The sequence below is a fragment of the Melospiza melodia genome, chromosome 8 (genome assembly GCF_035770615.1).
Source record: "Melospiza melodia melodia isolate bMelMel2 chromosome 8, bMelMel2.pri, whole genome shotgun sequence".
NCBI classification, from domain to species: domain Eukaryota; kingdom Metazoa; phylum Chordata; class Aves; order Passeriformes; family Passerellidae; genus Melospiza; species Melospiza melodia.
In genome coordinates, this window is record NC_086201.1 from 16,271,824 (window position 1) to 16,298,694 (window position 26,871).

Consider the following 26,871-nt stretch of genomic DNA (forward strand, 5'->3'; position numbering starts at 1 on the left):
AAACAAAACCACAACCCCCAAAATCTGATCAATTAACACAAAGCCTGTATCTATATTTCAGAACAACCACATAAAACAGCAATTAGTTAAATCAGTACACACTCAGAGACAAATTCTACTTATTTATTAGTCTATGACATACAAGTAATTTAACATTATTCCCCTGCTTCTCCTACTCTTTATAAAGTGGATTTCTAATGTGTGTTCCACTCTCTTTGTCATTCTTTGGGCAAGGAAACGTACAAGACAAAGGAATATTAAATAGAATTTTAAAAATAAGTTTCTATCCTGTGGAGAATAATAACACAGCTAAAGAACTGATGCTCCACACATTGGTTTCCACAATCAATGCCTTACAAAATATTTAAATATTTTCCTATTGTTTGTTCCTACTTTGAGGACCAAAATATTGAGAGAATGCAATGCAACTGAAAGCTGTAAAAGCTTTACCTCAGTGAGTGTCTCCTAAATCTCAGAGCTTCTAAAAAAGGTCAAAGAACCACAACCACACTTTGAATGAAATTGTTTATCAAATATTCCACACTGATAGCTTTAAGACCAAAGTCCTTCAACTACAGAACCAATACATACTGCCAAGTTCCTAGAGGTTTCTAGAGGTTTCTAGAGTTAATGGCTGGCTGTGCACATACAAAAGAGCAGTTTACACATTGTCAATCTCCTTCTGATGTGAATGAACAGAAAATACTAGGAACAGGTCAAAAAATAAATCAGGATTGCTTTTCTGTCTGCCTGCTACCATGCTGCCAGCTACAGAGGGATTATCTCAGTCCTGGCAAGAAACCAAATTCAATTGCTACAGACCTCTTACTACAGTTACAAATATTTTAATTTTTTTTTTTATTTTGAAGGTAGCTATCCCTGACATCCCTTGCTTGGTGGACTAACAGGCTGGCTTGCCTTTGCATGTGCATGAGTTGTGGTAGAAGGTGGAAAACAGAACCTGAAAGAGATTTTACCAACACAATTCAATACTTTGATTGTAAAACTAGGCTAGAAGTACCTGCCTAATGCTGATCCTCTCCTCACCTATCTGAGATGTTGCAGTATTAGGGCTAAACCAGGTCTACTTTCATGTTACTGTGTGTACATGGCAAATGTGTGTGACTTTTCATGGATTTTTATATTTTTCTGTCTGGTCTTAAGTATGAATTCCATTAGGCTTTAAAAAAGAAGTTGGGCACCTTCCCAGTTATCACAGGTCTCAAAGAAGAAGTTTGGTGAGAGCAGAGGCTGAGCTACATCTGGTCTTAGTGGTTTCCCAGATCTGGAACCCAAACACCCAGTTCAAGTGGGGAAAATCAACAACTTCAGTCTGAGACAGTGTGCAAACATCAGGCCTCTCCCTCTTACAGAAATGCTGAGGAAGGGGTCAAGGTTCAGGCTGCCTGTTCCTGTTTGAAGTCAGTGGGTTTATCTTAGTCCTTAAACTTAGAAAACTGTTCAGGTCTGCAGACCTGGATCTTGATGCACATTCTTACACCTTAGCTGAACAGCTACACACTAGCTGAACAGCAGGATTTATCAAACTTCTGATCTCTGTTTCAAAGTTTGACACGTTCAGAGTCCAGGTGCAGAACATGGCAGACACTGGTCCATGCACACTGCAAAGACAGACGGATTTTCAGTGACAGGAACTCCAAATCCTTTCTTATCTCTCTTTGGGTTTACCTGATAATGGAAGCTGCAGCACAGGCAACAGCAGATCCTTAGTAACCCTTCTAATTTTACAGGTGGTTTGAAATGAGCATTTCCTGATTTGGAAGGATACTGGTTGGTGTGGGGGTCAATTTAACAAAAGAACATCAATTGTGTGGTATGCTCACCTCAACCACTGCACATAAAAAAACCCACAAACTTTGAGGCCCAAACCGCAACCCAGAACTTCTAAAACTTTTCCCATCTAACATTTCTATAACAAAGTTTTATTCTTACCTTGGAATGGATGTTCACAAAGATCTTCATCATAGGACATATACTGTTTCCATTGACAAGTAGATTTTTTTTTGGCCACAATATATTTACTGTTTTCAACTGCTAATTTAAACTCTGATACACCAACTAACTCTTTTCCATCACAGTTCCACCACAATGAGTATTGAGTTGAATCACATTCAAGCATAGCTAGTGGCTGCTCTGGTTTGCTGATGTTCAGCCCCAGACAGGTGCTGCTGCCTATGTTGAAAAGACGACGGTTGGACACCCATTTCCATAACATCTTTTCTGAGAGCTGACTGCAGTCCTCCAGAACAAGGCCAGCTCTGTCCGCTTCAATGCACAAGCTGGAATTTTCACTCTGGATCATAAATATTCCTTTATCTGCAAGGGGAAGAAAACAAAACAAACTTTCAGTCTGTAGAATTCTGCAATTGATTAAATATTATTAAAAGACAAATGTTTTAATTGCAGCTACTTAGGAAGAAAACTGAAACTACCCATCAGAATAACTGACGCTCCAAAAAACTAATGAGTACTGATCTAATTTTACTGCCAGCTGATTTTTCAAAACATGTGGGCTACTTGCAAGCTCACAAAAATAAAACCACATAATACTTCTCAAGCTGGATAGCCAAAAATAACCTCAAACAAAAACAAGAGGTGCCCAAAAACATCAGTCATGTTTAAAGAAAAAGCCACTGCTCACCAAGACAGAGTAAAGGACACAGCAATGGAGAAAAAGTTTAAGTAATACAACAAGTCATGCTGTATACTGCAAAATAATTCCCAATGTGGATGGGAGAATGCAATTAAAGTAAAAGCTAAATATTTTAAGACTGACATTGCCATATTCATTCTTTACTCTGCAACTACAGAGAAAGAAAGAAAATTAGTTGCATTGTCAACAGGACACAGGAATAGCAGGATTTCTCTATGCCATTAGAACTGGTGGCCAAGGGTTAAAGTATGCCTTTGCCATTTGATACATATTGTTCAACCATCTGTGACTACCTTCCACAAGAGCAGATGTTGTGGGGCTAGCCTGACATCCCAGATTTTTTGGAATCACATAGAAATTCACTGAAATATGTGACATCATGTTGTAAGTATGTGAAAAAAGTCAGCTGTTTAATGTCTTGGGAGCAAAAGTTGAACTGATCATATAGACTGAAAAGAAGAGGGCAGCTGAGGAACTGGAAAGCAGCAAAATGTAAGCCTGTAACAGCTCAGCAACTTGATTCACTCAGAAATCCAATGGTAAATAACCCAAGAAGTTCTGTTCACATTATATGTGAGATATTTTATGCCTCAGGAGATTATGTGTTGAGAACCTGAGCAGTACCTCTATTTTGCCTTCAAATTTTACAGTAATAATTTCTGCCATGCATACTTGCATCTTTCTGTAATTCACTACACCTAGCATACTGAAGCACTAAATATGACAATAAAAAATCCCTTCAAACTGACAGAGCCCACAAATGAAATATGAGATGCCGAGGACCACTCAGATGCTATGTCTGAGTTTAGAGCATAGAGCTTAGGTGTGGCCCTAAAAAAGGAAGAAGTTTCAAGCAGCACAGTGACAGTGCTGTCTAACAAGCACACAGGAGATCAGCTCAACAATATAATGTGCATACAACAAGCAGAACAGAGAGGATATGGATTATGGAGAGGTTTTTGGTTACAGATTCTGCATAGAACACATTATGACTTACAAAGAGGTGGCACTGCAGATTGTGGCACTGCTAACAGTGGCTGTTTCCCCCATGGCTACAGAAACTGGCACTCTGATGGAGCCAGAGCAAGCCCTTCTGACTGGCAGCAGGTGAAAACCAGTGAAGTTTTGCAGTTTGTACTGGTTTCACCCTTCTTATCCAACCCAATCCTCCATGGGCAACACAGGTGTCTCTATTTACGTGGCCAGAAAGAGTTTCTGCCTCTCATACTATGAGTATGTCTTTTCCACAGCAGTCTTATCTTTGCTGACCAGAAAATACACTGTCAATTTGCTAGGTAACTAAAAACTGGGATGTTAGCACTAGTAAACTCTGATTAATGAGATTAATTCACCAGGATACTGGGATCCACATGTATATTGTGAGTTTGAGGAAGTTTATCTATATCCACAGCATGCAGCATCTCCCAAACAGCACCTTCCTGGGGTGAGGGGAGCAAGACCACAACCCAGAGGTGAAGGATTCTCAACCTTTGAAAGCCTTTATCTGTAAGGCCCTTAAGAGTTGCAGTAACTGCTGAGAAAAGATAAAGTTCTTTCCCAGTGTACACAAATAACCCATCTGGATGATTTCTGTGAATAACGTCCCTTTTTCATTCTGGGGCAACTTGTGCCAAGAACAGCCAGACCATAATTCTTGAGCCCCCTTCCAAATGTGGTTTCCATTCCCCACATACAAAATGCAATTGGCAAGAGAGCTGAGCTTGCTCGCCTGAAGACTGCCAGGAAACAGCCAGCTCACCGCAGAAGTAAGACATGAGAGATGGCAGGCTCAGTGACAGCTCCACGAGCTCCAGCTCAGCTCTGCAAGGGGCAGTGAGACAACTGGAGCGACATCAAGCCTGGGAATGCCTCCAGGCTCACCTCTCCTGAGCTTGCAAGGCTACACCATTCATTTCACAGCTGCTCACACAGATGGGTTCTGTTACAAAGCTCCTCGTGTCAGGGTGAGGTCTGTGCCCAAAGTCCTGCAGCTGAAGAGCTGCAACGGAGCGCTGCGGCCCCAGGACTCCAAGAGGAAAGGAGATAATCTATGCTTTAGAAACTGAATGGGTGAAGAGAAGTCTTTAGAACAGATTCACTTCTCTACATCCACGCCCCTCCACACAAGGACAAGGGGACAACAAACGTACTCCCAGAGAGAAGCCTGGAGCTGATGTTTAGCCCCAGATGAAGAGCTAATTGCTGACCAGCACCTCTGAGTTCCTGTTTACTCGGGCTCAACACAGCTAATCGGGAATAAACGGCTGTAACAAAACTAGGCGAACAAGATAGCTTCATTTCCTTCCTCCTTACCTCCCATTTCCTTCCCTCCAAAAAAAGCAGAGAGAATTGCTTATGTGATAATAAAGGAAGTGACAGGAATTTATTGGAAATGAGGATAAAACTATCGCTATTCTCTCCGGGCGCATGGAGGACCGCAATGGGCAGCGGAATAAGGAGCAGTGAGGGCGCGAAGCAGAGCCAGCAGGGCAGCCCTCGGCCCTTCGTCCCGGAGCGCTCGGAGCCGCCGGGGCTCGGCGGACCCGCACGGCGGCAGGCTCGGAACGCTCGGGACTCTGGGCTGTGCCCGGGGCCCCCGCCCGCCGCGCCGCTCCGCTCCCCACCCCCGGGCCACCCGAGGCGTCACTCACTCCGCAGGGAAGGCACCGCGTCCCGGCCGAGGGCGGCGGCGCCGCGGCCGCCCAGCAGCAGCAGCAGCAGCAGCAGGAGGAGGAGGCAGCCGGCCAGGAGCCGCAGCCGCGCCGCCGGCATCGCCCCGGCGCTGCGCCCGCCCGCGGCTGCCCCGCTCCGCGCCGCTCGGCCCCGGGAGCGGAGCGGGCGGCCCGGCCCCGGGGAGGGCAGAGCGGCGATCCCACCCCGGCGGAGAAGGAGGGGCGGCCCCGGGGGGCGGCCCGCGGGCTGCCCCCGAGAGGCTCCGGGAGGGCTGCGGGGAAGGTCATTACGGGAAATGCCGCTCGTGCAGCTCGGGCCGGCTGCCTACTGCCATGTGAATCCAAAACTGTGGATTCACATGGGCAAAATACTCTGTAATGACATTATTTTCCATCTGAAAACACCTACTTGCTTTTGCCTGTACCCCAAGTACTTTTATCTTAAAAAGAACTAGAAAACACATAGAGACATTGGCGGTGGGAGGCCACCGTCAGCACACTCTGTGCTCCCAGGTTCGCTGTTCTGTACCTGAGCTGTCCCAGACCCCACTTGGAGACTTGTGTTTTTGCTAGGTCAGCTTTGACCTCGAAGTCATTTTATGTTTGGGCTTGGGGAAAAAGAATTGCCATCTTCCATTTGTTCATCTCTGTGTTCAGAATATTTGCAAGAGTTGCCCCCCTTGGGCTGAGTTTCAGTCTTGCAGAGTCAAAAGCAGAATCTCTTGGATAAAAATAGAGTAACTTTAAGGGAATCCACAGGACTGTTTGTTTTTAATCTGCGAAAAGCATGATTCTGGTGTCTTCTTTATGCATAGCAGACAAGTAAGTATATAAACATGTACATAAGTGTAAAAAAAATAAATGCAGTGCTGGAATTGAGAGTGCTCCCCCATGTCTAATTCAATCATAATAGAAGGATGGAAAAGAGAAGCCTCTGGGCTTGGAGAACCTTCTTTCTGTTGGTTGGTAGAAGAAGCACTTGAGAAGCAAGAGAAAATAAACACAGGAATAAGTAGATAAGTGGAGGAGTTTCTCCCCATTTAACAAATGATAAAAGTGTCTGACAGAGCAAACAGCAGGAAATACTGCTGCAGAAGCTGGTTTCGAGTGATCTGACTTTGCAGGGCAGAAGGGCTGTAACTCTCAGGGGCCTGTGGTGTCCCTCTTCTCAGGAAAGCTGTAGCCTTCTGAAATTTTCAGATTCTGGGAGAGAAGCTTAGTAATGAGCCCTTTATGAAAATCTGGCCTGTCAGACCTGTCTAGATCTCTTCAGAACTGTTAGGCCGCTGCTTTGAGTACTGAGCTCCAGAAAAGGGCTCTCTTGCTGGGTCACACTGAGAAATTCAGCTCTGTTCATGATAGAGCAGTTAAAAATAATAGTGCCACAGAGCAAAAATGAGGCTGCTGCAGGAAGGAGCAAAACTGGATTTTTCTGCTGATTTCAGCAAGATCAAAGTAATCACATTCTCATTATGCATTCCTAATAATTATCTTATCAAAGTATTTTCATAAATATTTTGCTAAATGCAAATTAGCAACTTAATTAATTCTGACTGGTTTTCCTTGCTATTTTTACTTGCTATTGACTTCTTTCTCTTTGACTAAAGAGTTTTTTACTGCCCTCAATCTATTTTGTTCTCACCAAACTGGTAAATCCTTTCTCGTGCATACTGACCTGGCTATTTATAGCTAAGATAGACTTATTAATTTAAAATAATAAGAATTCTTGGCTGGAATAATGACTTGTAGAACCAACATGACTGGCAACATTTTCTGAAGTAAACTCCATGGCAGTTAATAATACCTTGCTCATTAAATTATATAATTTTCCAGTTTTTGGGGATGGGGGTGTTCAGGTTTGAAGCTTTGTCTGTCTTCTATAAGGCATTTGCTGTATTGATTTGGCTTCTTTATTTTATTTGCTGTCTGGAACCCACTTTCTGTAAATATTTTTTCTTCATTTCTTTGTTAACGGCCTGTTTTCTTCCTTCTGGTGCATATATATATATATTTATATATATATATACACATATACAGTTGTTTGAGCTGATCTGCCTTTGCTATTAATGTACTCTCCACAAATGTTAATTCCTTCCCCTATCTTTTCTTAGACCTCACCTTCTGTGTGAGATCTGTACAAAGATATGAATCCAGTGCATGTTCATGACCTGCATCCACAAATAAAGGGCATCATTAAATTCACACTAATTCAACTTCCTTACAAACCCATTGCTTTTGCACGGCACACACACAGATCCAGTGTGTCATGGGTTCAGCACCTCCTTACAGGGTAATTTCTGCTCATAATCTGGAGTCTGAAGACAGGTCTCATTTTTCCCCAATCAGCCAGAGTGGGAATACCAAACCAGAGAACACCTAGGAAGAAAAAGAAGGCCCAAAATTCCTTGCATTAGCAGTGCCCAGTGAGCCGTAATTCCGTCTTTTTTGGAGGCACTGTCCAACATCCTGTTTGGATCTGAAAAATTACAGTTCCTAGGCATCCTGAATCCACTCCCGAGCAGCCTTGGGCTGAGGCTGGTGCTAGGCAGAGAGCTGTGGAATGAGCCATGTTCTGGCAGTTCTGTGTTCCCCTTGGCATGCCTTTTGTAGCTGCAGTGTGCTTGGAGCTCTGGGCTTTGTGGCTTTCTGAACCCTAACCCTAGGTATAACTCTAACCCTAGGTGAAGCAGCACATTCACCTTCCCTTTCCCTTCTAAGTTTTATTTTTTACCCCAGAGACAAAACTACTCTCCTCTATCAGCTCTTCCAGTCATGTTTCATCTGGATATAGTCACTACAGGCACTGCTCCCACCTTCCCTACCTCCTCTGACACATCCCAACCATTAGCACTGACACCCTTTTTCCTTTCTGAAGCCCCACCTGTGTGTTTCTGTCACACCACTCCAGTCTCTCATGCTCCCAGGTAATTGCTGCAGCCACCAGGCTCTGCAGTTTCTGTCCCTGTCAGCTCACCTTGGTTAACACAACCTTACAGAACAGCCTGTACTAGCCAGTTTCAGGTTAAGTCAAATCCCCAGCTGTAAATTGCCAGTTTTATGTTCATTAGTCAGAATGTGGGTTTTTTCCCCCTAAATGTGACTTTTTAGTTTTATTTGTTAGCCAGTTAGCTTTAGGCTAGAAACTTATTTTTTTAAAGTGGAAAACTCCTTTAAAGGGTAACAAGAGCATTACTATGAGTTTTTGCTTCTAAATTCTGCTAAATAGCAGCAGCTCTTTCACAGGCATGAAATGGAGAGAGTTACTGCCTATGTGACTCTTACTGTGCCACAAGAGCCATCCCTAGGTGAACTCTTACCTCTCCAAGCCCTCCATCCCTCTTGCCCCAGTAAATGCTCACTTGGCACAGGTCTGGAATAGTTTGTTATAGTATATGATTTAGTAATAGATAGAAATTTTACTTTTACTATAAATCTAGCATGTCAGACTGGCTGTTGACTGGCAGTTATATCAAATTCAATAGCAGGCAGATATTCAAGTAGTTCATTTGATATGTCATGAAGGGAAAAAATCCATTATTTAAATACTTGCAATAAAACATAAATGGTTAATGGGGCCAGAGCTGCCTCTGTCCTATCCCTCTTTGTTTCTCAAAGCCTTTCTTCACCTTATCCTTTCCATTTGAGATCCTTGGCAAAACTATACCTGCTGTGCCATTCATCCTTCAATGTAACACAGTCATTTTTTGACATTCTTTTTAGTACTGTTGCTGTGAAATCAACAGAAGAATTAAGCAGTTTTTGCAAAGATTTGCCAACAAAAGAATGCCTAATGTGTTCCCAAAATAAAGCTCTTAATATTACACTCTAGATTTACTAGAAGACTCTGAACAACTCAGGAAGAACAGACAACCACTAACAAAGTACTATCAGTCTAGTTGGAAAAAATCTTGACTGGGTGTAACACTTGGAACAAATATATATGCTTGCAGAAATTCTAGGACATAATGTTTGCTCAGTGCTGACATGATTTCACAGGTTGGGAGAGGGTGTGCCTTTGCACCTTGTACACTCCTTCCCACAAGAGCTGATCATGTTTTCTCAGCCATGCTTACATGCTCCAAAATTAGACTCCAAAATCCCACAGATAATATAAAATACTTACTGTGTTCATTAGAGAGTATACGCATGGGGAAATCCAAGGAAATTTACTTTGCCTCTTTCATTAATCAATTTCTTCTCAGGTGAAATAATCCTTGTGTTAATACCTTACTTTGTATTCAATACAAATTAGTAGACAGATTTTTTTGTTATCTTCATTATTTTGCTTTCTGGTAAATCAGACATAGAGTCAGTCTCATACCAGAGGATTTATGAACCAGCGTTCAGGAAAGGGCTAAAAAGAAAATATGCACTTTGCTGTGTATTTCCAAAAAGATATTGCTGCTGTTACCCTGACATAATGGGTAGATCTTTATCTTTAAGTAACTTGTGCTATTTAGAAATCTGTACAAAAGAATCATAGAATGGTTTGAGCTGGAAGAGAACTTAAAGATCATCTAGTTCTAAAGAAAGAAAAAATGACATATGTCATCAATCAGTGTTCCAGAAATAGGCTGCTTGCAACATTCATCCATTAAGTCACTTCCTTGAAAAGTAAAAGGATCCCAAATGAAAAAAATCTAGACATTAAATTTCATATCCTGTCTTTTGAAGTGGGGAGGAAAAGAATTCCTAAGGTATACCAAAGCATGAAAAATTGTGAAAACATGTGAAAACAGTGATAACAACATGGGCTAAAATGGAAAATGAGGAATGAACAAAAAAAACCCCACCTTATAAAACGATTCAATTTTACAATCTTTATTCAAGGTCAAATAACTCCTTTTTACACAAACAAATTGAATAATTTACTGGTTTCTTTCAAATAGATGAAGCTAAAATTTGTCTCTATTTTTAGATTGTATGTAGTGTGATAAGTTTTGGAGGCCAATAACTTATACACACTCCATAACAAACTTGAACTTTTAGATAAAGGCAGATGAAGCATGAAGAATATTGCACTTGACACCCAAATCTTGTATCCCAGGCTCATTACTCACATTACAAAACAAACTTGAATGCAATCTGGACATTTATAATACAAGTTATCATGCACCTTTTATTAATCAAACAAAAAATTATCCATTTAACATACATTACTGAAATTACTATTCTATATGGTGTATGAGATATACAAACATCATAAAATTGCTGATGATTATTCTTTTATTCAATTAAATTCATTAGTGAATAGAAGTATTACTATTAAAAAATGTTTTGGCCAATCTCAAGGTCCAGCCTCAGGTCAAAACAGTGTTTGTGAAAACAGCAGAAAGACTTTTTCATCCCACTTACCACACACAAACTCACTTATAGCTTGATACAGGAAAATAAATTAAAAGGAGAAAAATATGAACTTTGATAAAAATTCTACAAGATGAAAATTATATAGTTCAAAAAAAGGGATGAATACCATGCTTGTTTCTAGGGTGAATGCCAAGTGAGATCTTCAAAGTTCTTGAAACCTGGGAGTTTAGTCAAAATTTATGATCTAGATTAATGCTGTTAAAGGATGGCTCATAGGTATGAGTTGAGTTGATGTCCCTCAATAATAGAAACCTTCCTCACCAAGTCCTTCTATTTTCTCTCTTCTGATGAATTCTTAATTGTTTGAGTGATTTCCATCCTGACAATTTGGAAGGTGCACAGAAAATTTATAGTACTGTCAGTCACAGCAGGGAAACTGCAAATCATCCTGCCTGGCTCCTGCACATCTTTGATAGTTTGGAGAGAGATTGTTAGGAGGAGCAATTGGACTGTAAACATAACAAATTAGATCTCTGATGATGATCAGAAGACACAAGTGATGGGAAGAGGGTGAGAAGGTTTGTGAAATTAGATCTTCTGTAGGAACAGCGAATGTAGAGCACCAAGTGTTTGATATGAAATGCAAAGACCACTTTGTTATTAATTTTTGAAGGCTGAGATGTGTTGGAATATTGAAATGGGTAGCCTACAGGAGAAAGGCTTTCAGCCCTAAAAGTGAGCAGCAAAATCAGATCTCAGAAACAGAATTTAAAAGGCATTTAATAAACAGTATAGATTTTTATTACTTGAAAAGTAATAAAAAATTTTAATTTCTTTCAGAGAAAGTTTATGATTTGATATTTCTACATGAGAAATAAAAGAGTAACAGATAACCTACATGGGTAAAATCCAGATTTCCCTAGTCCCTTAGGCAACCCTCACCCAAGTGGAATCTGAGCAGATTCAGGGGCCAGCTTTGCATGCCATGAGTTTACCCATGTGCCAGGAAAACAGGATTTGGTCCCACATGTAACTTGAACTGACATCTGTGGGAGTCCAGTGGTTGGAAGGGCCACAGATGTGAGCCTTTATCTGTGCAGTTTCCACTGTGAGATATGCAGGAATACCAGAACACAGATGTGAATCTGTTCCAGTTTAATCACAGCCATCATTTCCATCACACTGCTGTAATTTTGGTGGTTCTAGCATCACCTTCTTTCCAAAGGCATCTGATACTATTTCTTTTTGTGCAGCTATATGCATATAGGTTCTAATTCACTATTAGACAGTATTAACCAGTTTGTTTAAACAAAACAATCTTTGTAAACCAAAACTAATAGTTTCACTGAAACTAGATCCACATCTGTAGCCATTGACTGCAATAGGCTTTGGATCAGGCCCTAAAACAGCCATGGGTCAGAGCTAGCTAATATACCAGTCTCAATTCCAGAAATTGTGAAGGATATGGAGACTGAAGTTGCACAGACTTGGTAAATATTTATAACAAAATGGACATCAACTTTTTCAGATCAAATACATTCAGATCAATACTTTTTCAGATCAAACTCCCTATTTACCTTAGGGAATGTATGTGATCATTTATAACAGTGCCAAAGTACCTTTGATTTCTAAGTCTTAATTTCTAAGTACCTTCATATGCACATTTTGACCATCTGTTTCAGAGTAGCAAAAAAAATGCAGCTGAAAAGTGATATTAAAAAATAAAGTTCATTATTGTTACCTTAAAGTACTCCAATGTTGTAATTTTTCTTAGCCAGCATGTTAGTTGCTTTTATACTTTCTTTATCCAGTGCTATGCATGCTAACAGATAACAATTAAAAATTGCAATTCATTTATTATTTGCTAAAATGGAGATTTAAAATTCCTCATTAACATAATGGAAATGAATATTAAGAGAAATCCATAGATCTTTTTGTTGTTTAGTTTGAGGGGAAAAAAAACCAAGCCAAATCTAAAACCAAACAACTCAGCCCAAAAGTACTGAATATGTTATTATGCACAAGAATAAGCAGTTTGGCTGTTGGGCATTGAAAGAACCTCACAACTATGGACATATCAACAAAAAAGTACTGTCTTTATGTGTGGTAATAAACCTTTTGTGTGAACATTTCTGCATGAAAAGGGCTCCTAAGCCACTTTGTGTGAGGGCCCAGCATGTGAGGTGTATTTTGAGCACCCAAATCATTTACAGGATGTAAATGGTGAAATGGAGTTCTGCTAATCCTCTGGTTTAAAAGTGTGTCTACTGGGTCTCTAATTTACAAATATTTACCTTTTTCTCTGTATCCTTTTTACTAGATTTAAATAAATAGAAAAAAAGCAGTCTGTGTCTGGAGCAGAAAACAACTGCAGGTGAATAAGGCTTGATTGGCTTGATTTAACTTTCTCTGAGATAATCCCAGGGCCTAGGTCCTTAAAGAACATCAAAGAGCAACAAGGAAGAGAAAGAGAGAAACAGGACAAGAAAGAAGAATTAGAGAAGAAATGTTTCTGTGTAACTTACATTTACAGAAGACAGGCACTATCACTATTTTTTTTTCCAGTGAGAAACTATTCAGTCACACAGGTGAAATGAGAAAGCTCAATCCTCAGTAGTTTAGACTGCATTCATGAAAAAACCAAAATGTTTTCTAAATTTAAATCAGCCCACAAAATTTTTGCACCCACAAAGACAGGTGCACATACATTCCTAAACACTAATTTATGAGATTGTGTGTATGAACAAAGAATTATGAAGTTCACTGTATATATCTAATTTAACAAAAAATAAGCTTAGATGATAATTTAGAATCCTCAATATTAAAGACAAAATTAAAATTATTTTTATGCCATTTTTAAAGATGGGGCTGTAACAATAAAGGGTCATTTAAAAAAATACTTCTACTAACCCTTACTACTAATATGTTATCTTTATTTGTCCCAACACAAGATATATATTCTCTAACAGAATGGTTATACCACTGCAACTTGTAAACAAATATCACATAATCAGCTGAGAAGAAACAAGTTTAGATTTAGATTTCCTGCCAGTAAAACTTAAGTTTGTAGTGTTGGACGTGCTAATAGAAGCCTGCAGCCATGGGTCTTTTATGCATATCTTGGTTCTTGTAAGTCACATTTTTAAAAGTGGTTGTTGAGCCTCTGTACAGTGGATTTGTTTCCTAAAAAACACAAAACAAAAACAAACAAACAAAAAACCCAAACAAAAACAGTTTTAATGGGAGTCACACAATGTTTGTATAGAAGTAATGGATCTTTGAGGACTTTGGTAGCTCGCTTGTGTTCCAAGCCACTAAAATCCAGACTGATCTGAATTCAGGCAGCACAAACCAGCCTGAGCTCAGGAACATGCTTCCCTTCTCATCAGCCTCCCAGATTAAAGTAATGCACATCATCAAACAATACCTCATCAAATGTGTCTGATAAAATTTGTGTATGAAATCTGTCAATTAGACATTTATAAAACCACAGAGTGTCTCAGCAGTTAGGTGTGACTTGTCATGGTGCTCTTGTCACATACAGTACCTACTATGTGCTGGGAGAAGGGAAAGTCTCACCTGAGCTTTCCGTCCTGGCCTCACATCAATCACTTCCTATCCTTTACTCTTGTGATAGAAAAGAAAATTAAATGCTTCTATCAACTGTATCCTTCCCTTCCATCTTACCATAGCTAGCTCTCCTGAAGGATAAAGAAAACATTCTCAGGTGGCCTTGCCTGTAAGTTAGTGATTTTTCCCAGGTCAAAACTGAAAGGCTGACAGTGCCCATTCTCGGAAAAAGTTGCAATCGCAGGACTTTGTAGGAGAGTGGAGCTGTGTGAGCACATTTTCTGCTTACTCAGCATGCTTTTTTTGAAAAGATCCTCAGAAGCCTTAAAGCTTTTGCAAAAGAGCAAGAAAGTCAAGGGCAGAAAAGAAAGAAGAAAAGGGAACATGTGGTGCAAGCTTACATTAGGTGCCCAGAGCTATAGATAGAAAACAAGGCCTGGATTTCTCTGTCCTTTCCCCTGCATTTGGGACAGTTCCATTCACTTCTGCTTGGTGAGAGTGAGCTTGGATCATGACAGAGGCCAAGAACAACCTCCCTTTCCTAAATAGCTCTAAACAGGCAGAGGGCTACACCTTGGATAATCATACAGGCAGACAATAGCATTGTTAGGATTAATGGAAGACTGGCTACTAATTAAAAACTATTAATAAAAAACCAGTTGTCTACACATTCTTACATGTGGAAGAAATTAAACTAGGAGATGAAACACTAGATTATTTTCATCTATTAAAGAATTGTAATTTTACTTTATAGAATAGTAAATGTGTCAAAAACCTACCAGCAAAACCTATCCATTTAAAAGAACAAATCAAGACCCAGAATTTTAAAGGCAGCTGTGCATCATGTAACCAAACTAAAGAACCTTGTATAAAGTCAATGTATTTCACATACCGTTTGCCATTTAACTTTTGATTTTTCTGCTTCAAACTTGGCCACCTCTTTTCGGTCTTGAAGTGACACCAGTAATTTCCATATGCAAAGTAAAACAATGCCAATGAGAAGGATAGCAAGGGTGACACCCACCACTATCATTGGGATATTTGGATGCTGTGCACAATCTGTGGAAACAAAACCAGTTATGACTGTGGATAACCAATCAATAAATTTTAGGCAATTAAAAACAGTCAAGAGATGTGCTGAGATTCTCATTTGCCATAAGCTGGGCACACTTTTTTCTTCAAGTTCATGCTATTTTTCTTCTGCTAGCTTCCTAAAGGGTTTGTGAAACCAGCTGAAAAATATTGCATTAAAATATTTTAAAATTATTTGTTGACTTATTCCACTGCTCTTTTACCATGACAATTAGCAACTGCTGGATACAGACACAGATTCTGAAAAGTCAGAAAATTGATTTCAGATCTGTTTCAATATAATTATAAAAAACAGGGCTGAGTTTACAAAATTATGAATTTTACAATGTTATGGCTGGAGATCTATTTCAATTAACTGATATTCAGTGGGTTGCAGAAGAAAAGATTCTAGTGAGATCTATGTCAGGGTAAAGTGACCAAAGATATTGATAAAATAGAGGAAACTGCATTTCTCTCATGAAAACAATGAGGAAAAAAATTCCTTCACATTTGTTGAAAATGTTGGACTGTGCACTTGGAAGGAATTTTGCATTTTAAGTTCTGCAATAAATTTTACAATATTTCAGAGGGTCAGACTTAAAACTGAAATTTTTGCTTCACCAAAACCCAAAGAAGTTTGATTATTTTAATATTAAAAAGTACTGTCTATGAAAGTTACTGAACACTACCATTTTACAAAATTTTCTTCTGAACCATGGTTTCAGAACATTAAAAAATTCATTTCAGTCTGGCTTGTCTTCCATGATTGCATTTCCCATTCTGGTTTTGCTTGATGGCCTCAGTTAACTAATTCCGAGAGGCTCTGTTTTGAGCCCTGGGCTGGTGTTCTGGCTACTGGTGCCATGTTGACTTCAGTTCCATGAATGAAATTGCATTTCTAGAGAATTTCTTGAGGTCTCATCCCAGTTCACATTTTATGGTCCAGGAGCAGAACAGCAGATGACAGCGAAACTGGTTATTGTAGTGTTGTGGGTGGGCCATTACACAGAGGTCAATGAACTCACTGAGGTCAGTGAAAAAGTGAAAAGAAGATATTTCATATTTCTTCTTATCTTTTTTTTTTGGCAAATCTACTTAAAATACATAATAAATTATTTAATAAAGATAAAATCTTACATTAAATACTTGAATCTTAGGGATTTAGGGATGTAGTTTAAGAGGTGTGCTTCTTCAGTACTACCTTTGTCACAAGCACCGTTGTATATCTAATTTCAAAGTCATTTATAGTTTTATCACATAATGCAAATGATGTTTGGTATCATCCTCTTGGAACTGCACAAGTTGCTGAAAAATTAACTTATTCTTACAGCCCAAGGATCATTCTGGCCATTTTTCATGAAAGGCCAATTATTTATGTCACTATTGCATTAAATAAATACCTGAGGAGATCTTTGGCTGGGCAGAGAAGAGCTACAAACACAAGGAGGAGATGTGCTACTTTAAAGAGCTCTGCTTCTAGATTGCTAACTTTGTCTGTGGTTTTAAATCAGATTTCACCTACAAAAAACTAATATTCACTGCTTACCTTTCTGTTCTATGTTGTGAATGACTGTCCTTCCCTGTTCATCCACAGCCAGTAGAAATGTGGTTATACACTCATTTTCCCCCTGCAAAGAGCAGGAAATGGATTTATCCTCTGAATAATCTGCAGAGGGAAGGAAAAAAGTAATTCATCAGATCAAATGAAATTTAACCTTTAATAACCAGAGAGACTGCTGGCATTGTGTTTGTCACAGTCTTATCTGCAGATGGTAAAGAATGAAAGACAAAAGCAAAAATACTGTCAGAATTTCTACTAAATTTAATGGCTTTTCTTCCAACCTCAATTTTGTTTAGTTTCTGATTTTTTCACTTATATTTCCAAAGAACTGATCCAGATGTTGTCAATCTACACTGACCATCTAGTGCACCTTGTTACTTTAGTGTACTGTGAATTTCAATGAATTGGAAGTGCTCCAAAACTCTTAACTGGCAGATGTCTAGGAAATGAAATAGCCTCAAATTATGGAACAAAGTAACCAGTGGAACAAAGTATGTTCCTTTGGTTTGCAGCTACTCCTGCCACCTGTAGATCATGTTTCAGCAGTAGATATACATACATCAAGCAGCTGTGGGTGCTGTTAAAAGGGCTGCCATTCATTTCCTACACAATAGGCCCCTCAAAGGTCACTGTGTGTCCAGTACTGCTACAAGAGTAACAGTAAATAAAGATTAATAACAGGATAATAAAGATTAATAACAGAAAACTGCCAATCTGAGATTTTGTAACGGGATTCTGGATGAAGCAGATAAAGTGACCTGAGATGACAGTCTGACCCCATTTATTCATCCCTCCACTTACTGTTGATTGCAGAAAAATTTAACCCATTTTTTCCTTCCAGGTTATTCCTAGCCGGGGAGCTTAGAAAAATTCATTCAAAGGGAACAGAGAGACAGAAGGAAGCTGACTTTGAGGGACAATATAAAGCAAATAAGCAATCAGAAAGTGAGAGTACAAGTGCAGAGCTGGAAATGTCATCATTTGGAGTGAAACTATAATATAATATTTTACAGAGGAAAAAATACTTTGTACCTGTGTACAATAATACCTCTGGGGCTGAATGTTTATGTTTTCATATAGTCCATGATTTGAGATGTCACTGGAAATCTAGGTATGCTTTTCAATACATTTTAGTCAAACTTCATAGGATTTATTTTTAGAAGAAAGAAAAAGAGTAGGCTGCTCAAATATTTCTTTAAAATTATTGTCATGACCATTATTTTCTACCCATTCAAAACTCTTAATGAAATTTCATAATCAATTGTGCTAAAAATCTTAAAGTCCTCAAACTTTAATATGAAGAGTAATTGAATAGAAACCAGATAAGAATAGAGCCTTTTAAAGAAACCTATGCTACATTAAAAAAAAATGCTTGCTCTATTATTTTCTTCCCCATACTGCTTAATAAGATTTGGTTTTATAGAAAATACTATTAAACACCATAGAAAAGATGGAACTATTGACTACCCTCCAAGCCATTTCTCTGCTTATTATAAAAAGAGAACCCTAGCTGGTTGGATTTTAATGGAAACTTGCTCTTGATTTGAGCCTTGTGTTTAACCTCTTGCTGGCCCTTGGTGGCAGCACCTTGTGTTATCTACCGAGGAGACAGGCAGCCTAGACCTGCTGATTTAACAAGATCTGATTCTCTTAGAAAGGCCATGAACTGCAAACTTATGGCTCTTGTTGGCATGTCACAGTTCAAGTAACACTGACAAAAGTTTTGCAATGTTTGTACTTTCCCAACTCTTTTAAGCAAGCAGACTCAAAATACTAACTTGCTTACCAAGAGGAAAAAAAAGGATAAGGATAGTTGTTAGCTATCCTGAAAATGGAGAAAAACTTGCAAGCATATACCAAATATCATCTAGAAGGCAGTAACTGCACATAGATTAGTTATTTTTACATGGTAATTTTTTGTTTAATGTCATAATTTGAAAGCAAGGGGAGCAGAATACTGATTATGTGCAATAATGTAGAAATGAAAGCGAAAATGCCAGTTCAAGCTATTCAGAATCCAGCTTATGGTTAGCATTTTTATTTCTCTGATATTATTTTTAGAATGAGGGATCACTAAAGAGAAACCATTGCATATGTTCTTTGCAGTTCATCAGCATAAAAATTTGCCTACGTAGGTAAATTCCTGTAATTTACATCCGTGTAATCTTCTGCATTCTGCAGTGAATTTTCACACTCTTCTGCAGCCTAATTCTGGTAATCTAAATTGTATTTGAAATAACTGGAGTAACACTGGAGGAGAAATCAGGTAACAGTGGCAAGCAGGAGACTCAAAGCATGAAAGACTGTTTCATAGCAGATACATTTATAAAAGATTTAACAACAAAAATGTTGACTGTAAATTTAAATGTCATTATGCCCTTTCATGTTCGCCTTTTGCTCAACAAAATGCTTTTTTTGAGCAGAGTTCACCTCACTCTGACTCTTAACAGAGCTGTGCTGACAGAGAGGTTTATTCACCCTCCAGTACCCACTTTGCTGCTGCACTGGGAATTTGTGAGGTGTCAGCGCTATGGGGTAGGAAAAGGAAAGGTTCTCCAAGGAAAGTATAACTGTCCCTGCTGGGCTTGTGGCAGGAGCAGCCTGGTGCCCTGTGGCTGGGGTGCTGGCAGGAGATGCCTTTTAGAAGTTTTGGTTCCTCTTGCCCAGTGAGTAGAGCAACAAGAGCTCCTCCTACACCTATGTGGCAAATGGGTGATTAGCCTAATTTAAGTGTTCAAGTATTAAAAGTGAATGAAAATAGAAGTTTGAAAGTGGTGCCTGCTGTGGAGATAAGCCCACCAGATGTGGAGCCATCAGCACCTACAGAGCTGCTGGACACCCCAAGTCCTGGCAGATCCCTGGGCTGACCTCACCTGCTGGTGGGGAGCAGGAGAAGAAACCCCTGGCAAACCCAGAACCAAAGCAGGGAGGGGAAAGGCACGACTCAGAGCCTAAAATGGGCACTCCCAGGAAACGGGAAAATGTAAAGCCCACGCTTTTTTGTTGCTTCACACTTCCAGTCATTGTATTGCAACATCCATGTACAAATAGAAACAAAATTTTTGAAGCACTAACATTTTATTTAACCTAGAGCTTTTACTTTTTTCTTTGCCCAAAAGCCTTGAAGCATTAAAGAAACTAAAACATAAGCCAGAAAGAGGTATACTATCCCATGAAGTTGCTCAATAACATGTCTTAAATATTATGTGGGGTGCTACTTATACCACTTTCAGATTGGTGGGTTTTGTTCAGATAATAGTCATTATTCTATTATTATATTTTAGCTATTATTTTAAAGGTTAATTTTTTTTTCTTTCAGGACTTCTTGGTGAGGCTACCCAAGTATTTCAGATGAAACTGTTTTCAACAGCTGTTTCTTTTCTTTTCTTTTTTTTTTTTTTTTGAGGCATCTGGATGGGAACATGAAGGTTGCAGTTACTGCTGTAAATAAATTTTAAATCTAAAGAAGTAGCTGACAGTCCCAATCAGGGAAGCACAGGACATGAAAAAAAGAAAATATGCAGGAATAAGAGATGATATTGCCATGTTCATATTCCTGTGACCTCTGTATGTGAACAGAACCATATAAAAGGCTGTTTTTGCTCTTGATTAGCATTCATTATATTTAAAAGTATAGTAGTTTATATTCCTAGCTACAAATATCTTCCATCTTACAAAAGAAACTTGAAAACTTTACTAACAGAAGACTTACAATACAAATGCTTATATGTCTTTTAAGCCTGTAAAGATAGTTTTATATTTATAAATATATACTGAAGTATTGCCATCAAAAACAAAAGGTGTACCTTTGCTGGAAGGATGTACACCAGGGACATTTCTGCATGCACACAGCTCTGGATGGGCTTCCAGGAGCTTGCAGATACAAACCTTAGACATGCACACATGAATGAATGAGGATTCATTTTCATTCTTACATTTGTCTTGTTTAATGCTTATGGTACATCTGTGATGTGGATAAAACTAGCCTATGTCCTGCCTTACTTAACAATTGCTTGTGCCATAGGGTTGGGACTAGAATTGCCCCTAGAATAAACACAGGCTGCCTGCTGAGCAGGCACCTTCCTTTACAGAAAAAAAAAAATTGCACTTTTTGATTTAAAGGTTTGTTTTGGTTCTTTTTGATTGGGGTGGGGTTTGTTGGTTTTTTTCCTGATAGTACTATTTTACTCAAGATTAATTACTATTCCAGAAATTTCCCTTGATGAAAGGCACTTTTGATGAAAGCTGAAAGATGTTCTTAGCCTTTCAGAATACAAGAAATGTCTTTGCCACTGGTTAAAGGGCTGTGTTTAGTCATCAGCTGTAACCAAGAATCTGCCTAAGGACAGGGGTCAGGCTTTGTATTTGTAAGGCTGAAGAAGCCCTGCTGGAACTCATGGTATAGGCATAACTTAAACTCAGGAACTTTAATATATCACTCACTTGCAGGGATTGGTATCTATTAAATTCTATACTTTCCTGCATAAACTACTTAGAAAATAGGCATGATCTGACAAATGAATTACTTGGAAGCCTTATACCAGCCCAGTTCTGCATTTCCTTCTTGCCTCAGAAGAGCCACAGACAGACAGTAATTCCCTTATGACCCATAATAAAATTCCACAGCAGAAAAACAAGGCTACTTTCAAATATAAAATTACTGAAAGTGGAACCTCCTGCTAATCACACACACACACATAAGAGAGGAAGATTGAGTATACCAACCCTTTTGCATGCTGACAGTTGCATCAACCAATTTGCATTTTTCACTGCAATCTCCCAGTGACTTGTCATCAGCAGCCAAGTGACATTCCACACAGCTCCTGTGGAAAATAATTCAGCAGCTCATCAATCTCTGCCTGCCACAAAGCAACAATACAAAAGCCAGCATGTGTGCATCTGCATTTTAAAAAGCAGCTAAATAAAAGGTCTTTTGCTATGGATACAGGTCTCAGGAATATGATAGGTACTGCCACAAAAAAAAAAAAAATCCTAACAAAACCAAAGGGGAAAAAAAAAAAACCACCTGAATAAAGGTACTGTGGATAAGCTCTGTCTTGTCCTCTATTCTCTCCCAGTTTGTTAGCTACCAGACAGAACCCCAGGCAACATTATTCATGTAGGTCTATCAGACATGTGATTACTCACATGTAAATTCCACTTTGAAAATTAAAAAAAAAAAAAATATTCTGAACAGCAAATATTCTCACACTAAATACCAGCTGAAGGAATTCCTATCAGATGAACAATATCTGAAATTGACTTCAAAGAGATCAAGCTGAGGCACCTACTATGAGTTTGCCTTTGTTGCAAGTCTATTGAATAATGCATTAAAACACTTTCCAGGTGTCTCAACAATTGTCTCTTGAATATGGTTGCTTGTCTCAGGAATTACTTAGATCCTATTTATACTAATGAAACTTACTAAGGAAACTTACTAAGGAAAATTATTTTTTATTCAGTGGTGGAATGATTGAAATACTATTTAAAAACAGAATCTATACCAATTCCTTTAGAAATCTCCCTGTAAATTCAATGAGGATTTTAATAAATCCAGAGGAAAATAAAACAACAAACAGAATTCGTATATGAACATTTCTGATTGAAAATGTGTTTGCTAATTTTTCACAAATAGCTTCAGCCAAATTGAGTGGCTGAGACTGAGAAGCAGCCTGAAGGACTGACTTCACTTAAAAAAAAGGGAAAAAAAGGAGAGAAGAGGGGAGAGAAGAGGAGAGGGAAAAGGAAAGGAAAAAGGAGAACGGCAACAAAACATAAAATCTCTGGCTATCTCCTGTTGTATTGAGTTACATACATCCATGGAAATAAGCTGAGGCTGCTGACTTTATCTTTGGGTATATAAGTGACCTTATCCCTTGCTCTGGAAATGGTCAATAGTAAAAGTGAGTGGGTAATGGGATAGCCTCTATCTCATGGAGATAAATTCAGTATTGGTGGTGGTTTTGTCATATTCACCATGTTTCTCATGCTACACTCTCTTTCTCAGCTGCCTTGCTATTGATCTCCACCCTCTCTGACCTGGTCTTTCAGCTCTCTCAGTTACCCTCCCAGGTATTCCCAGTGCTCTCTCTCTCTTGGCTTTTTGTGCCCTGCTTTTCAGCATGGAAAGACACTGAAACAGAAAGAAAAGATCCAACACTGCATACAATATACATGTTTAAATGGGTTAATGTAATGCCTATCATGTAACTTTATATTTCTTATTCTTTCCCAAATTGGGCAGAGCAAAGCAGCAGCATTGTCCTTTTTGTTTAGAGCAGTTGCATTCAGAAACTCTCTTTGAACATGCTGAGAGGCTCAGTTTTCTTAGGGCAAATTTAGCACTAACAGAAAGAGATCAATGAATTAATCAGATCATAGAATAGCTTTCCACTCAGTTACACTGTAGACTGCAGTGACAGGTACGAAAATACAGGTGTTGGAAAGAAATGGGTCTCAACTCTGAATGAGGAGACAGGACATCATCATGAACCATGCAACCTAAACTGCTCAGCACTCAAAAAGCAAAGCCAGGGTCATTAAAAACATGTGTTCTGTGAAGTCTAATCCACCTTCTAGCTTAAATTTCTGCTGAAGACTGCTCCATTTGGACTGCAGCCCTACAAGAGCTCATGTAATACAAGCATGAGCAATGGTGTACTTAGAGTGGTCATCTTCACAACCTGAGTATTTTTGGTTGCTTTTCCTGTCATGCACCATAACAGGCACCTTGCATCACAGCAGGAAAGCTACATAAATTGAGTATGCTCAGTAGACAGAAGACATTTCACCATTGACAATCAATTTCTCACCCACTTATACAAGACATACAGCTACCCATTTATTCATTCCCAAACTATTATCTAGTTTATTATACTTAGACCTTTTAAATTTAGCCAAGCTTAGCTGAATTTGGACTATGAATTTGGGAAGGTGTGAAGCTTGAGGGGACAACATGACCTTATTCATATTTATGAGAATGGTAATACAAATGCCAGATTTTTCTGTGAGGCCATATAAGTGTCAGATAAGGCCATCATTCTGATTAGTTGTACAGCCAGGGACAGCAGTGGAGGTGTAAACTTTTACCTGTGCTGACTTAATTGTTTCACATAAAGTCCTTTTGTCCAAGAGTAATGCTCATGAATGGTTGATGTATGAGTTGTGACTACCCACCTCAAAGGACAAAGAAGCTCTTGGGTTCTGGACTCTAAATCCAGTCTACAGACATGGCAATAAACACACTGCTGAGGCTGTGTAGGAAACAGATACCTGGATGATGTAAACATCAGAGGTTTAAAGCCACCACATTACCATCTGGAACTGCAGGGGTCACCGCAGAGGGGGCATTTTTCACACGTTTGGCCTGAAGCCTCTGGATGGGTGCAAGCACACGTCCCACAGATGCATTCACCTCTCCCACTGCACAGTGTCCCATCCTCAGCAATGCAGGTGCTGGTATCAGTTGTGCAATTACAGTATTCACCTGTCCATCCACTGTGGCACCTGCATTCCCCACAGTCACAGTCACCATTGCCTGCAAAAACATTTATTATACTTCAAATCAGTCATTGATAATTCAAAAAGAATCTGAAGGATGATCTTTAAAATTATTCTCTTTAACAGAAAATATTTTGCTCTCTCCAACTCTTCTTCCTAACATCTTTCTTTCTCTCCCAAGATCTTCAGTTTTAAGCCAGAGGATCAGATCTTTGCTTATCCTGGCTGTAAGCCAGTGCAGCTCCATTCTCTTTATTGAAGCCCTCCATGCAGATCTTGTATCCTGACAGTGCACGACCTAATTTGTAAATACTTCCGATTTATAATGGCATAGCTGACACTATCTTAAGTCTAAAGACCATTCATAACCAGTAACTCTTTAAACTGAATTGACTGCGACTGAGTATATGATGAAAATACAAATTCCCAAGCTCCCAGCCAAGGATGAGCCATAGAGGCCTGAGCGGGGACGCTCCCAGCAGCCGTGAGAGGCCGTACCTGCACACTGCAGGCCACGGTGCCGGACGCACGAGAAGTCATTGCACTCGCAGCGGGGCCCGTAGACCTTTCCGTACGGGGACGGGTGGCACAGGCACTGCCCGCAGTAGCAGTCGCCTCTGCCGCTGCAGGAGCTCTGCTCGGCCGGGCCCCGGCAGGAGCTGGCACCGAGTGAGCTCTCGTGGCACTCGCAGCGCGGCCCCACGTAGCCAGGGCTGCACACGCACACCCCGCACTCCAGGGAGCCTTTCCCTTGGCTGCACTTCGGGCTCTGCTTCTCGGCCTTGGCCTGGCACTCGCAGCTGCAGAGGGGATGAATTTCCATCTCCAGCACGTCATTGAGGCCCACAGGTTTTATCTTGATAAGCCTTCTGGTTTTTTCACACGAAGAGAGACTAACAGTCACATTGAAAGAGACCTGGAAGAGAGAACGGGGCTGCTGGGAGCACAGGGATCTCTGCAGGGTGCTTGGGAAGTGCATGCACAGGACAGAGTAAGAGGGCCATAGGTTCTGCCTGCTTTTTGGTGATTTGTCTGGAGGAAGATCTTTTAATAAAGAGCAAACTCTACCTTGGTGTCCTAAATTATATGAAGTTCATGTCTTTGGAGAATAAGTTCTTCACTTACTGTATTTCCCACTTTCACATGAGAGCATTTCCTCTGATGTGGAAAAAAGGTCCCATTGTTACAGATGGCCGTAAAGGAGAGATTGAGCCCTTCCGTCTCTCCCAGGATCTCCAATTCAACCTCAGACCTCAGCTCCTTCAAGGAAAAAAATGTCAGATGAATGGAGTGATAACATTGCCATGTGCTGCCACTGCTCCATGTCTGAGGAACGTGGTCTGTAATTTATCCTGACTTACACGGGAGCACACTCGTGCTTTGGCACTTAGTTTACAGAACCCTCTATTTGCAAGAGAAATGGGGAACGAGCAAAATAAAGCAAATGCTGACAGACCCAGTGGAAAGCACTGGTGGTATCACTTTAATATCTGCTATCACAGGGCTTATTTCCTGCCCTTCCAGCAGAACAAATTCAATGTTTTATTAAATCACCTTTCATAACTCTGCTGACTGATGCAGGTTTTAGGTCTGGACTTTCTGAGGAGTAGATTTGCGTCCCCGATTGCATTGCTAGGTCTGGGCTTTTCCTGATTAGCCAAACTGTGTCAATATTGCTCCCTCCCTTCCTTTTTTCTCACAATGGAAATTCCTGCTTCATGAGCTGTTTATCTTATTTTAACCTGTATTCAACAACATCCCCATTATTTAAATCAATTTGTTCATCAAACTTCCATTTAGTGAGTCACAGGCTGTCTTATACTAGATGTCTACATTTTAAGTCTTTAAAATACTTTATAGCAACTTTGCTTACACAGCCTTAATCCAAAGCCTATCACAGGCCACGGGGAAATTCCCTATGACTTCATTATTCTGTGGATCCAGTAAATGGAAATTTTTCGAAAGTACCTCAGCAACTGCAGAGAAAACATCTCACTGACTTCACTTTGTGCTCATAGAAATTTAATTGCTTGCAAAATACCCCCTGCCCTTCAAACAGAGCACAGAAAACTTGCTGACCTTACTTCAGTGAGTCATTCTACTCAAGGTAGCAGGATGACTCAATGGAGTAAAGGTCTGGTGGGGTAAATCAAAGTAAAAATAGAATAGGTATAAACCTGCATAGACAACTCCCTGTCCTGTGTACATGTTCTGGATTCTTAGGAAATTTATCTTAGGGTTGTAAAATTGTGCCCTGAGCAACAGGTTTGTAATGCTGGTAAGTTTGAATATGCTCAAATTTCCATTTCCCTTTGATTTGGAGGTAGGTGCTTGTGTCACTATTGAAATGATGCAGAGTTGTCAATAATAATTTGTTTGTCATAACTGGACTCTCCCAAAAGGACCCAAACCAGCAAATCTCTAGCTAAAGCTATGACTGAGGACACTTGCTTAGGTTGCAGGATGTATCACCAGTAGTCCCTCTCCACTAGCTGCAAAATTACACGGTGCAGAGT

At 39.6% G+C, this 26,871-nt stretch overlaps 2 protein-coding genes across 6 annotated transcripts in view; both read right to left on the reverse strand.

Annotated features, from left to right (window-relative positions):
• PLA2R1 (phospholipase A2 receptor 1) overlaps positions 1 to 5,446 on the reverse strand; it is a 35,773-nt gene extending 30,327 nt beyond the window's left edge. The window contains exons 1-2 of the mRNA XM_063161974.1: positions 5,326 to 5,446; positions 1,954 to 2,337 (exon numbers count right to left, since the gene is read on the reverse strand). Of these exons, the coding sequence (XP_063018044.1) occupies positions 1,954 to 2,337; positions 5,326 to 5,446 (505 nt within the window). The remainder of the gene's footprint in view (positions 1 to 1,953; positions 2,338 to 5,325) is intronic.
• Positions 5,447 to 10,151: 4,705 nt separating this feature from the next.
• ITGB6 (integrin subunit beta 6) overlaps positions 10,152 to 26,871 on the reverse strand; it is a 50,127-nt gene continuing 33,407 nt past the window's right edge. For 4 of the 5 annotated variants that reach the window (XM_063161976.1, XM_063161977.1, XM_063161978.1 and 1 more), the window contains 7 exons: positions 25,481 to 25,615; positions 24,854 to 25,271; positions 24,170 to 24,392; positions 21,581 to 21,678; positions 16,841 to 16,960; positions 15,116 to 15,282; positions 10,152 to 13,836 (listed from right to left, as the gene is read on the reverse strand). In XM_063161976.1, coding sequence (XP_063018046.1) covers positions 13,735 to 13,836; positions 15,116 to 15,282; positions 16,841 to 16,960; positions 21,581 to 21,678; positions 24,170 to 24,392; positions 24,854 to 25,271; positions 25,481 to 25,615 — 1,263 coding nt within the window. In that variant the 3' untranslated portion in view covers positions 10,152 to 13,734. Of the gene's footprint in view, positions 13,837 to 15,115; positions 15,283 to 16,840; positions 16,961 to 21,580; positions 21,679 to 24,169; positions 24,393 to 24,853; positions 25,272 to 25,480; positions 25,616 to 26,871 lie in introns of those variants that run through there. The other variant, XR_010028553.1, reaches the window with a different exon arrangement.